The sequence below is a fragment of the Ambystoma mexicanum genome, chromosome 1p (assembly GCF_040938575.1).
Source record: "Ambystoma mexicanum isolate Mex_15411 chromosome 1p, UKY_AmexF1_1, whole genome shotgun sequence".
Lineage (NCBI taxonomy): Eukaryota > Metazoa > Chordata > Amphibia > Caudata > Ambystomatidae > Ambystoma > Ambystoma mexicanum.
In genome coordinates this window covers 1503776329-1503791049 of record NC_090921.1, presented here as the reverse complement: position 1 = coordinate 1503791049, position 14721 = coordinate 1503776329, and the positions used below count along the sequence as shown (strand labels likewise).

The 14721-nt window shown below is 44.7% G+C and overlaps 1 protein-coding gene across 3 annotated transcripts in view; it reads left to right on the top strand.

The window, feature by feature from the left end:
- The window catches only part of LOC138456738 (intelectin-2-like), a 665295-nt gene that overhangs the window by 358010 nt on the left and 292564 nt on the right, over nucleotides 1–14721 (top strand). The window contains exon 3 of one of the 3 annotated variants that reach the window (XM_069607197.1): nucleotides 7902–8033. The exons of 1 other annotated variant lie outside the window; for it this stretch is intronic. In XM_069607197.1, coding sequence (XP_069463298.1) covers nucleotides 7902–8033 — 132 coding nt within the window. Of the gene's footprint in view, nucleotides 1–7898; nucleotides 8034–14721 lie in introns of all 3 variants that reach the window. One more of the 3 variants, XM_069607196.1, reaches the window with a different exon arrangement.

The window sequence follows — 14721 nt, the reverse complement described above, 5'->3', positions numbered from 1 at the left end:
AAAAGGGTTAAACCTGGTTTGGCGTGCAGAGTAAAACCAAAGAAAGTCCTCACATGCAAGAAATGGCAAAAAAGAAGACTGTAGCCCTTTTGACAAAATGGGCAGCCATGGGTGCAATACTGCAGCTGAGGATTCAGCCTGCAGTAAAAACTCACAATGGTAGGAAAATTAAACCACTGCCACAAGCCATTAAAAGTAGTGAGGGTAACATACATTTATTTTTACATGAGTAGGTAGGAAATGGGGCTACTAAGTAACCCCCCAGTACTTCCACATAAGATGGGTCGTACTGGATCTACATAGGAAATACAGGTAAGTAAAGTCAATGTCACTTCACTGCTCTTGGGAACAGTAGTTTACCCAAGAGAAGGTATTTAAAGCTTAAGAGAAATCCAAAGAACTTCTCTGTGAGACTGCACTGAAGGTGCTGTGTGTCACAATACCAAATGTAGATAGATGCCTGTGGAGTTTGTCAACTCCAAAACCAAAAAAAACACAGTGTACAAATCAGATCAAAAATACATGAGAGAGTGAGAAAAAGGTCTCACTGACTCCAGGATAAAAATTAAAAGTCCTAAAGTCCAGCAAAAGAGCTGGGGTCTCTAAGGTTGAAGGGAATTAGCACAGAAATGAGAATTCTCCCTAACAGATGGTCTTTACAATCATGAGCCCTTATGAATCTACTCTATTGCTGTAGCTTTTCCTCTCCGCAGGGAGACACAACTCTTGTCCCCTAGACCAGCAGTAAAACATTGCCAGCTTTCCAGTTGTTTCTTGTGATTTCGCAGAGCATTTCCATGGAGAGCATAGTATCTGTCATGGACCATGCCACGTCCCAATCTATTTCACTCACTTATCAGTTAAAATGTTCTTCAGAATGAGTATACATTTCCTGTTTGGAAATATCTGTAGATCTTCTTTAGGGTAGCCTTAATTATTTTTTCTTTTCTCATGTCCGAATCACTGACCTATTTACAGGAGGTCACTGATGTCCTGCTACCACTGAATCGTGTTAAACTCATTAAAAGTGTATGGTCCTGGGTTGCCCATAAGGCACCTAGGCACAAGAGTGCTTCTTAAGCACCCCTTTTGTGCCCCCCTGATGATTAGAACACCCTACATTGGTTTTAGGAAGTAGGCTGGTGGCAGCTGTGATTTATTTTTGGTTCCCCAAGGGGAGCAAGCCGATTTATTGCAGTAGTAGCCCAATGGACATTTTTCATAGCCATCGGGGACCAATGTATTGTTTTAAGTCAACCATTTTGTTTAGTGGCTTCTTTTTTTGTGAGCCGAGCCACGCACGCTCTAAAGTGGCTTGAACTGACGGATCGAATGAGAACGATTAGCAAAGTCCCCACTGTTATACAGTCTGTACAATGGGTCGGATAGGAGACTTCTGTATACATCACCCACAGTGACACATTATACACACACACCACGCATGTCTACCTTGATGCCTGCTGTTTATACGATAGCAGCCCAACATCAACAATATCACTCTTTCTCTAAGTCGGCGCTTGTCAAATGGACATCATTTATTTGTTATCTTGTAATGCAGCAACACTCAATCCTCCTTTTTTTGCTAACCTGCATTGCGGTTGCATCAGTGGTTGCTCTTACAATTTCTTACCTCTATGTTTGTTTCCAGGAGGCCCCCCAAATTGTCATCTAATATTTTCCTCCACTATTATTAACTGTGTAGTGAGAGATGGGTTTGTGCTTTTTACAGATCAGCCCCTCCACGATAGGAGTGCTCTCCTGTGTAAGTGACACCCCGCATTAAGAGCGGGCCGAACGAAGCATTAGGCTCATTCACATGAATGCTGAGGGCATCTGTGTAAACATCTTTCACAGGCTGCCTCCGCACATCTATTGCTCACATTTGTTGAACAAAATCTGCACATATGCGCAATAAAATACACCACATTGGCCACTCTGTAGTCAGAAATGGGTGACATATCTGAGATCAGAATGCAACTATGTTTTTTACATTCACTTGCATGTGTTTGACAACGTTCCACTTTTCATGATGAAATGATGTGTTCTCTCCTGAAGAGGCGGGGCCGACATCCCCCTGCTGCTTACTGTTTTTACGCTGAAACTCGAGTTCCTTGAGTCAACATTATGTGCGTATTACAAATGAAATAACTTTGTTAGGCATGACATCATTTTTATCTTGATCGAAATAGGCATCCTGTAGTTCAGGATGCAAATGCATACATCTCTAATTGACATGTTCACCATATTCAGATATGATTTAATTACAACGTTTTGAAATGTAAATATTTAGTAGACAGATATTTGTTTAACACGATTGTCTAAACAGGAATGTTTTGTTGGGGTGATTAGGTGAGATTTTTTGTTAGATTTGTTTATTGTTTGTGTAATTACTTTCAGCAAGTGGATGCCATCTACGTGTGTAGCAGAATTAATGGACTGCTGCATTCTTTGGCTCATTGATTAAGCCCTTTCTATTTCTCTATTTTCCTCCCCTTTCTAGCATTGGTTATTTGATTAGATTTTCGCATTTTCTTTCATGTAGCAATATGAATGTATATATCACTCATTCTCATGATTATTTCTTTTCTAAAACACGTTCTTTTGCATTGGGAGTGTCCTCTTTTGCATTTTGAACTGACGTAGACCAGTTCCTGCTCCTGAGCAGGTCATATCACATCCTGTGAGTTGATCAGAATTGAGTGGTAAATTTAGGAGCCACATAATTGGTTAGATGAGTGTGAGTGCATAAGTAGGGGAGACCCTGCTTCTATACTCAGTTCTGACTGATTGTTCTTGGAAGGCTGGTTAATTATGTACCTTCTGGAACATTCTCACAGTTTGCCTTCCATTTCTGTTTTTTAGGACCAGATCTATCCATACCGGCGGGACTCCTTGTCCTAGACTGATCTCCAGTTGGGTTTCTTCGCTGCTGGCCTCCTCTGTTTGCTTGATGAGTTCCCACATGTACCGGATCAGGCCTTCCATGCTGAAACCATCTGCAGGCCATTTTATTGCCAACTTCCCACTATACTGCCATGGTCGTCCAACCTTGGTGCTAGTCGCTGCCATCACCTTGAAGGGTGTTGAGACCCCAACACCCTGTCTTATCTGGTCAGTAGGACCATTCTGGCCCCCCTCCACTGTAGTCTTCACTTTGGGACCATTTTCTTGGGGTGGGCACCGTCTTCGATTGACGAGTTGCCAGAACCTGCTTTGCTGGGTTCTTCCACCTTTTCGGGCGTTCCCCTCCACTACCTTTGCTTCTCGCATGAGGGTCCCACTCCGAGGAAGGGCACTTTGTCTCCTTTTCTGCTGTCTGGGTCGTCATTGGTCCAGAGTTCGAAATCTTTGCTGTTCTGATCCTATAAACTGAACCTAGAAAAATAGCTTTGTAATCACCAGGTTGTATCACTTTCCTGAAACTGACTTTTCAGGACCCACCAGCATGAGTACATACCTGTGAGCCCTGGGGTGGTGGGCTACTCACTCAGGGATATGTTGCCCGTAGTTGGGACTATCAAGGCAGGTCTCATCTCCCCATTGACTTCTATTGGGGCTCTTCCTGCTGTGCTGAATCTCCTTGTAGGGCTGCTGGTTCTCGAACCTGCCCCTGGACCTCTTCTTTGGGGTATCCTCTTGTCCTTACTAGTCCTTACCTCTTCTTTGGGGTATCCTCTTGTCCTTACTAGTGGTTGTTCAGCCCTCAACAGTGGATTGTGCAAAACTGCCTTACCAAAAAGGAAAAGATCTTATGTGAAAATCACTACCCAAAGCAACTTCCACAGAAGAAATGAGTGGGTTGAGTCTATGTTCGACCTGCTTATTCTGACTTACAACCTTCAAACAGATAGTGGGATAGACCGCAGAGTACTGGTCCACAGCTCCGGCAAAAATAGATCATATAAATGATTATATTCAATCCATTTTAGCACTAAATTAATGGATAATAAGGAATCTGAAAACCAGTACATTTGGCTTTTGTTAAGTGAAAATTAATTCTTTGTGGCCAGATGTTTCTAGCCTATGCCGACTTCCTGCCATTGTTTGGCAGTATTGCCAAAGTAGCATCCTATACACGCATCATATTAAAGGTGTTGTTAAACACTTTTTCGCCAGATACAACATAACGTGCCCATGTACACCATGTGTCAGGTATTGCAAAGAAAATGAGTTACTTACATCCCCTTTCAGCGTTTAGAACCATATGTCATGCCTAGCTACAGACACAATATGCCAGGTTTTTCAATCAACTACCCAGGTACTCACACCAGCTTTTCTACATTTTGCTATATTATTCCAGCTATTTACACCATGCAAGGTGTTCTCGCATTACCCTCGGGAGGATAGCTTAGGGGCAACGTGCTCGCCTTGGAAGCAAAACCACAGGGAGCAACACAGGCCCGATCCCCGGTCCGCGCTTAAAAACCTATGGGTATTAAGCGTGTTATAAATAGCCTACGATATCATATCATACCCATCCATGTCCATTATAGCTGCTGAAAAGGGTAAAGAGGGAGTTGTGACTTTGTGGCCATTCGGCCTTTGCCCATCTGCCTAGACTGCTAACACAGATTTATCTTAACGCACAATGCTATGAACCTTCCCAACACATCCGCATACTCAAAACTACACGCCCAGTTACTCATATCATTTGCCGTGACACTTAGACCATCAAATATCCAGGGACTTGAACCATTTGCCGTGACACTTAGACTGTGTACCACATATCGTCCTATGCCATGCTATGCTGACACAATGTTCTTGGTATTGCCAGCAAATGCACACGTACTAACACCATATTCGAGTTTTCCATGTGGAATTGAATCTTTCAAAAGAAAACCGACTTCTTAGCAACTTTTTTGCTATGTTTGCCTTTTTCTCTTGCTGAAGTGGTCGGTCAATGGGATAGGTGAGGAAAGCCAGTTATATTTGTAGCCACTACAATGAATTGGGTTTGGACGATACGTATGAGTAACCTTCAAGGTCTATGAAGCTCGTCAAGTAACACTTCTGCCTGTATATTATTTTTATATGTGCATTATGTCCATCGTATGTTTTATTATTGATGATATGTGAATGTATGTGTGCTTTTATGGCTTGTTTGTCGAATAAAGCTTATGAATATGAAATATTGTACCAATGAATTCTTTGACCTACTTTTGTGTTTTGACTCCAGGCTAGAGTGCTTCTGTTTGGGGCATGGTAGGAACACGTGGACTGTTGAAGGGAAGTAAAGATCTGGGGGGCAAGTTCAGAAGGCGCTGCTGCTGTCTTTTACATTTATTCCTGTGGCGGCTCAAGGGCTAACCAACTGAGCATGAATATAGCTCACTGAGGGTGTCATCAGAGGCAGCGGTGAAGCTATTCCTGCCGAATTACTGTTCCGCCCAATCCTGAGTTTGGGCAGAAAGTAGGAGGTTTACCTCCAGCTGTTTGCTGGAGGTAAAACTCTCCACTTTCAGCCAATTTGCTACGCTAATATCGCCAGCGTTAATAGCACCGTTACTGCCCCTATGGACTCTTAAAAAATGGGGAGTAACGGCCTTACAACAACTCGGGGTCTGGAGCTAATAGCGCCAGACCGAATTGCGGAACCGCCATTTGCGTTGGCGGTATCTCGGCGGATTTACCCCCATTATTCCACCAAGGTTGTGATGAGGCCCTAAAACTGTAACTACTGACAGTTTTACAATCAGGAAATCTTTTTTTTGACTCTCCGGAACAATAACGTTTACATTTAAAAAAAGTGCCTAGATACACAATATGCCACGTCCCTGGTTATGTGGGATTATACTGGTTATGTGGGATTATACTGGAATGCAGGATATGCCAGGTCCCTGGTTATGTGAGATTGTACTGCAATGCAGGATATGCCAGGTCCCCGGTTATGTGAGATTATACTGCAATGCAGGATATGCCAGGTCCCTGATTATGTGGGATTATACTGGAATGCAGGATATGCCAGGTCCCTGATTATGTGGGATTATACTGGAATGCAGGATATGCCATGTCCCCGGTTATGTGAGATTATACTGGAATGCAGGATATGCCAGGTCCCCGGTTATGTGAGATTATACTGCAATGCAGGAAATGCCAGGTCCCTGGTTATGTGAGATGATACTGGAATGCAGGATATGCCAGGTCCCCGGTTATGTGAGATTATACTGCAATGCAGGATAGGCCAGGTCCCTGATTATGTGGGATTATACTGGAATGCAGGATATGCCAGGTCCCCGGTTATGTGAGATTATACTGCAATGCAGGATATGCCAGGTACCTGATTATGTGGGATTATACTGGAATGCAGGATATGCTAGGTCCCTGATTATGTGGGATTATACTGCAATGCAGGATATGCCAGGTCCCTGATTATGTGAGATTATACTGCAATGCAGGATATGCCAGGGCCCTGGTTATGTGGGATTATACTGGAATGCAGGGACTGCTGCAGAAGAAGGGTGTGACATCTTCACACTCCCGGAGCCCTGTCAACTGCCCTTACTCCACTGCCTTAGTCAACGGCCCAGGACAGGATGATAGCTGGGACCCTGTAGCCCGGAGTCATTGGGGGTCATTCCGACCCTGGCGGTAGTGGGTTAATGGCACCGGTAAGGATGCCGGTGCCGTTAACCCCCTACCGCCACATTCCGAGGTCCCTTAGCGGGTCCCACCAGGACCAGCTGTCCTTAGCGGGACCCATGAAGGGACCATGAGCTAATAACGGGCCCGCAATGAGCTCCTTCCCCATTCCCGATGGGCCCTACCGGGGCTCAAATGGGAATGGGGAATGGTTTTCTGAAGGGGGATTTACCGGGTCCTCCAAGGTTGGAATGACCCGGTAAGTCCCCATTCAGAGACACCGGTCCCGGACCCAGGTTTGGAGGCAGCCATGGCACCATGGCTGCCTCCAAACTCGGAATGACCCCCATTGTGCCTCTAGCCACTACCACCTTTCTCTGTCTCGGATCTACGTAATAATGCGAAACAAAAAATAATGATGCCGAATACACGTTTTTTCCACTTTAAATGTGGGAGAAGACCCCCCACAGCTCCGCCCCACATCCCTCCTATCTTAATTTATTCCCTTACCACACCCCCCACCTATTTGGGAAAAGGGTGTAACAAAAGAAATCATCGACACATTTGATTACAAAAAGTCTCCCTTTTTAGCCTGGCTTTTTTCATCTTCGGATTTTTTGGGCATTACCACTGTCTCCCCAGCTCCTGTGAAAAACGGAGTCTATGAAGGCAGATTGTGCGGGGAGAGCTGAGAGATGCTGCTCGACAAGCTCCACCGGTTTCCCCCGCACCACACTGTCAATTGGTTCATACTGATACACTGAGGATTCTACGCACGTTCTGCCTCCACGAATGCATCTGAGCAAAAATACAGCATTATTTTGCCGCAAATAAAGATGAACTCACAGCATGTTCAATAGTAGCAAAACTCTGTTTGGATTGAGCTCCTATTTCATGAAGAATACACAGTGCAATAATATATTTTCTCTCTCATCCCCTGCACGAAAGTCTTCCACAGCACGGAGAGCACCGCGCGTGCGCTAGTAGAAATAGAAGGTTAAGCAAACCCTGACGAGACCATGATAGCTGAAGCCCTTCCTTGAATCATAGGGCTCAAAGAACGTGAGCGCTTTCTTTCTTATTTAAAAGTTCGTATTCCTATTAAAAGTACCATGTTTTTGGTGGGGAACAAAAGCTCAAACAAGAAATAGTCTGCCGACACTGAATGAAAGGATTATCATTGGAGCATAAAGCTCAAACATGGAGAAATGAGATCTTTCAGAATATGCATGTGTGTCTTGCTCAAAGTCAACAATGGAAACGTGTTAGCGAATGTGTGTCCCAGGTATAAACAAGCTTCCTGTTTTCCTCACAAACAGTAGATATGAGTTTTAAGAAGATTGTGAGCTTTGACATAGTGGCCAAGTGGAAAGACGACGAGCCACCCCCATGCACCCTACCGAACCTGTGCAGAAACTGCCAAGAAATCAAAGAGAAGACCATGGATCCAAAGGGTGAGTATTTATAAAATGCCATTGTTCAGAAATGTGTCAAGTGTAGGATATTGAGAAAGGAAAACGTTTATTTTCAAGACCAAAGGTGCTCATTCAATGATGAGTTCTGAACACTGGTGGCGTAACAGTTACTCATATCAAAATCGAGGACTACAGCACATTCTCAATGACCGTTTCACACGTGTGTTCTCATTTTACAGACAGCGCTGTTTTTTGCTTGCTCGGTGCTTGTATTCGTTGATATATTGATTGTGAAGAATAATCCCATATATGTAATTATTGTATTATGTCTCTGTATTGGGAAGGGAGCATGTACACAGTCACCATTCCCATGACACCTGGGAAACATTCTGGGGAACGTAAACTCTGCAGACGGCCCTTGCACCCCAGGCCATAGACGAATGTTAAAGCCATCCTATCCTGACATCGACATCCTAGCGCGGTCACAATCAGTGCATATAGTTCACTGTTACAAACATTTTAATTATTATTAGAATTTGTTTTGTTGTTATTATTGTTAGGGTATTTATTGAGCATGAACCTCGCTTTAGGAACCAACAGTGCGCTTTACAATCAAAGGGGGAAGAACACAGCAGCAGAGGAAAATATAGCAGGGAGCTAACAGGGGAGGCTGAGCGTGGGAATGTTGGGAGGAGTTTTGTAAACAATGAAATGATGAGCAAGCCCTGTGTCCATTATGCACTTAGTGTTTCAAGCATTTAACTCTCTTATCTCACGCATATTATTTAAATACAAAGCCCTGTGGCCAACCTCCTGGACCCACATGCTCTTTGAAGATATGCAAAGCAGGCTGGAACCCTCAGTGGTGCCATTTATCAATTTCTCCTTTATCATAGGGGTATTATGGACAAGTACCATATTAGTGTACCAGACTGTCCCTCTTGGAATGATGACCTTCTATCAGAAAATAATTTAAATGGTTGTAAGCAAGATGTGAATCTAGCAGTTTTCGTTCTCAGTAGATGAACAAGCAAAAGTGCATTTATAGTGGTTTCTTGCAAGAACATAAACAGCATCCCATCCTAAACCAAGAACCCAACTAACCTTCTCCTCCCCCTGCTCTGCTACCCTTATACCGCTGAAGAAGCTCAACCCTGTCTCTACAAGGAGGTCTAATTTCGGCATTCCTGCACGCAATTCCAGAAGGACTTCATTTACTGTCACCAGAGACTTCTTCTATGTCCATGGTCCCCCAGTATGATGTGGTAGTCAATTTCCGTGTCATGATTACCGATTTGATGGGCGTCCGTTTTGTTCCTCCTCATGCGAGGGGCGGGTGTTCTCCACCCCTGACACATTTCCTTTCCCTGATAAGGGGCTCATTGTTCGATCAGGCTAGAACCAGTCTAGTCCACAAAGGCGGGCCAATGGCCTTGGCACACTACCTCCTATCGCGTTAAAATGTCCTAATTTCAGCAGTTTCTAGTGTATGCATGCCCAGTTCTTAGCCACTCACAACCATTACCTTGAGCCAATGAGATGTGGGAAACCCTCAACAGTCCTCTGTGATTTAAAGAAAAATAATAAACGGTAGGGCTTACAGCGTATAGGCATTGCAAAGGCATCGAAAGGGCAGTGAACATCTTCATATAGGAAAGCTTATAAATCGTTCCTGCCAGCTTAATCAACCTCCCCACACCCACTCGTGTCCACAAAATGACATCATTCCACTTCATTAAAACGAACGCCTAAGGTGGTGGTCTGCATGTTCAGAGACCCCCACCTTTCTGCTGCCAGCAAAAAATAATAGGAAAGTCATTGGGCCTCATTACGAGTTTGGAGGTAGCCATGCCGTTTTTAGCGCGATGGCTAACCCCAAACTCGGGTCCGGGTCCCGCAAAAGGTGATTTACCGGGCCATTCCAACCTTGGAGGGCCCGGTAACTCCCTTTCGCGGGACCCGGACCCGGTACGTCCCCATTCCCATTGAGCCCCCATGGGGCTCAATGGGAATGGGGAGGATGCTAACAACGGGCCCGTTAATGACTGGCCCGTTGTTAGTATCCTGTTCTGCTAGCGGTTCCCACTCTGCGCGTCTGGTCTGGCCAGGCGTTCAGAGCAGGACCCGCTGCAGAACTCGTAATGTGGCGGCCCGGAATGAATGGTGCCGGTCCCTTACCAGCACCGTTCATTCCGTGGCCGCCACAGTCAGAATGAGGCCCATTGGGCCTCATTACGACCCAGGCGGTAAGTTACCGCCTGGGTCGTACCTTTACCACCATGGCGTAAACTACGTTTACGCCATGGTGGTTGGCGGATTTACCGCCCCATTCCGAGGTTGGCGGGGCGGTAAGTCCCCAATCCCCATTTACCCTTCCCCATTCCCATTTTTGCCCCATAAAAGCAGGTGTTAAATCCTCCATGGCGCTAAGGGACCTCGGAATCAGGCGGTAAGGGTCGGCGCTGTTTACGCCGCCGTAAACCCCTTACCGTCTTTTTTTCCATACAGGAAGCTGTGTATTTTCTTAGGAATGGCCAATAACGTCCAGCTTTCATTTTTGTACCTGTACATTCTAATGGAATATACTTTTTATTAATCAGAACTTTATCTGCTTCTTGTAAGTCCAGTCGTGTTGCAGAGTATGTGCTTCCCTATGCACCTTCAAAAGTGCAAAAGAAGCCAACATGCCCTCGGTTGAGTGAAGGGGAGCAGACCTACAAGGCACCTTGTTTATAATCACAGATCCTTTTCTGCTACAGCGCCTATGACAGCTGGACACAATGCCTACCAAGAATAAGCAAAAGATAGTTATACACATACATGCCTGTGGTGATATAAGGTCGACCAGACGAGTGGCATAACACAATTCAGGGCCACCCTGTGAGCCCTGCTAAGGGCCCCTCCTCTGCATGTTCCTCAAAAAAGCACAGGCCACACCTCCAACTCCCAAAGTAGGACTAAAGTAGTGCAAGCACCCGAGGAGGCCTTGATAAGGTCAGCAGGATTCATGGAGAGGAAGGGTCCTACCAAGAACATGTATAAAATAATGTTTGAAATTATACAATTTACAGCACAGTATTTAAGAAAAAAAGTCAAAAAGAGATAGAATTTACAATTGGTTCTGTAGGGTAACACAAGGAAATCCTGTGCGTGCCAATGTACCAACAGTACACAGAACATTTTTCTACATTTTCATGATGCCATTCTCCATGTATGCGGCAGCTGTGCCCACGTTATGACAGCCTTGCTACTGTAAACCACTTACATGAAGCTGTGGCCCAAGTCTATATCAGTATGGGTACTGCAATGTACTCTCCTGAGATGTGGCCACAGTCTATGCCAGTAAGGTCATGACTGAAAATCACTTTCATGATGCTGTGTGGTTACAGTCCAATGCCGGTGTGATTAATGTCAATCACTTTCAAAACACTCTGGCAAGAATCTACGCTGGTAATTTCCGCTATACATTACTTTCATGAAGCCGGGGCAACACTTTAGGTCACTGCAATGATGTGGGAGGGGGCCCTCTGGTAAGGGTGCCTGACCAACATGTGCTGGTTGTGGCCTAAAAAAGGGCCAATACATCATGAGGTCCTGCAAACATCTATGTTGGGTCACTCAGCATTGTTTCAAGTGGTCTGCATACTATAAATATGCATGGGATCAGTTTCTAAATAAATTACTCTTGGCAAAAAAAGCCCTTTCTCCCTTTCTCCATCAGTATATAAGCAGTTCAATGAATGAGTAAATCTGCTTCAGTTTACAAATAAAGGGCCGATTCCCATTGTGATGAATAACTTTCCATAAGTGGTCATTATGGGTTTCCGCTCTCCCGCTGACTGCTTTCTTTGTTCTGCTCTGCAGAGGCCAGTAATCCTGCCCCATGATCATCTGCAGCGATTAACCCCCTGTCTCTATTGCTTTATATACACTAGTTTTCTCAGACTCAAGGCTGTATCACTTTAAATGTGTTTTTTCTGGCCAAAGACAGTCCTCTTTAAAATGTGTTAACTCATCACTGGCATGTTTTTCCCTGACCCTTTGAACTCTTTAGTGTGGGGCAGGGAGTATGCTTGGGGTAAAATTAAGCTCCAGGTTGCATGCAGCTTCAATAATAAACCCTGGAAATCATCCATTGAAGTTTGCATTAGGAACCATTTACATTATAATCTGTGCACCACACAGCAGCCTTGAAGGGTGGGGTTTCAGGGCCTGCTGTAAACATCTTTTTGAAATGTGCTGCCACGAGCCCTGTGCATCTTCAGCTAGCTGGGATATCTTCCATGAGAAACTGCAGGGGAGCACCCTAAAATCCCCTGTGAGAAGGGGGATGAGGACACATACTACCAGTATAATCTATTTGCTGCTTTACATGAAATCAAAGAGAATTTTGGGAACAGAAGAATTAACATTACTTTTATATATGACATATTTCTGACAGCATGCCAAACCTGCAACCCCTCGAATGCATACCGGCCTTCCTGCTTATAACATTAATGATACATTCCTAACAGTAAAATGACTGAAAAGCACAAGTCATATTTGTTCATGTGGCCAGCCTTTTACTTTCAAAGTCAAGTGTCGTGGTATCACTCGTTTACTGCGAGTGCAAAAATACTAAATGCCAAAACGCCTGTTTTTGAAAAAAATAATAAAATCTGCTCAGTTATGTTTGTGTAGTGGGTAAGGGTAATCACGTAAGGAGAGTATGGGAGAGTCCCCCCCCCCACCCACATATAACTGCGCCAATCGACAAAATAAAAACTGTATTTTGGCATTCAGTATTTTTTAGTCTCAGTAATCACACAGATCCAGGTGTTGGCTGTCCTGATGTAACTACAAATAGCTAATTCTCAGCACTTTATAATTGCCCAATTGGTTTCTTACTAGTGCTAAACGGCTATATAACAGTAAATGGCTTTCAGAGTTTCCTCCCTTGAGCCAAACACATGCTATCACCACGCCTGCACTCACAGTCACAGTGCACATAGACACACAACACACGTTACAAATACTACCCACGCCAACTTGGTTTTACTTACCTTGCTTCACACTCTGTTGTTCCTTTATTGGCCTCAAAGTCATCCAGGCAGGGAAATGACAGCTGCAGCTGCCTTCTTCTTGGGAACTAACACGACCTAGTGAGCATGACCAGGCTTTTGAAAATGTACAGAAAGTAGTCGTGGAACTCGCACTTTTTCTTTTAAAACAGATTTTGCGTGCTTTTATTCAAGCAGATTTACTTTTTTAGGAAGTTAGAGTACTGCCCGAGGGGACCTGCTCTAGACACAGGGGGCCCCACTGAGCCACTGGATCAGACACCTCTTTGCTAACTGCACATACAATATCTCCTGGAGTGCACAGAGTGGATGTGTGATGTGCTACGTCATATGATCTCTTCTGCTCATTAATTATTACTACCAGCGCTTGCTAGCTCTTCTGTAAGTCAGCAATCTTCCACCTAACTCCTCAAATCTCCAAGGCACCAACTCGACCCACTCTTTCAGAAAACCTACGTGGATACTCGATGACTTCCTTGCTACTGTTGGCCGAAACATATTGAACTGTCTGTTTTCTGTGTGCACAACGAAGTACACCTGTATCAGGTACTGAAACTAACTCTAAACAACATCTGTCTTTACCATGAAACAATCACTTACCAGTTAAAGTCAATCCAGAGTATTCTCCCCCCCAGCAGATGCTATTTCCCACTAGCAATACCTGACCTAAGTCTAACTTATTGAGACATTGCCACTGGGGCAGCTGTAGGAGCCATAATTTCTAGGTTGAGCCAATTCCAATGAAGATCTACAGGCCTGCCTGAAAGGGATGAGGGTAGAATGATGGAATCCATACAAGAACAATTTGGGGAAAGGAAAGAGGAACTGAAGTCGTCATTACAGGAAGTCAGAAAGGAGATCACAGAGTTGTGAAACAGAGTGGATGTTACAGAAGACGGCCTATCAGAGATCTCAGAGGAGATGAAACAGAACAGCATACTCCTCGAGCAAGTGGCCAGAGCAACCCATAACCTGGAAATCCAGGCTGAAGACCTCGAGAACAGATCCTGCAGATCTAACATACGAGTCAAAGGCCTAGTCGAGACAATAACAGATAAAGATCTGAAAGACACAATACAACACTGCTTTTGTAGTCTCCTGACCGGTACGCCACCAGAGGACATACTAATTGACAGAGTGGACAGGGTAGGCCCGAAGAAAGGAGACCCAGGAGCAAGACCCTGCACCACCTTAATAGCCCTGAATTCGTACACCATGAAGGAGGAGATACTTCGAGCAGCAAGAAAAAACAAGCGGTCTCAATCAACGGAACACAGATCCAACTGTACCAAGATCTGGCCCTATCCACACTTCATAAACAAAGGATGATGCAACCGGCCACAAGAGCACTAGTCGCATAATGGATCACCTACAAATGGGCCTTCCTCTTTGGCCTACTATTTACCTGGGAGGGCAGACAACATCGGATCACCACATGTGAGGATGGGCTGTCCCTAATGCAGATGGAGGAAGACGAAGCCGGATAAGACCGAGGTCCAAAACAAAACCCAAAAGGTGACGGGGGCAGGAGGTGGGAACAGTCAAACGATAGCAAAAAGAGACAAGGAAAAGAGGTCACTATGACAGGCCCACATTTGAAATGAGAACCGGATAAAGGAATAAAACCACAATATTGCACCATAAACATGGCGCGACGAGGAGGCCAG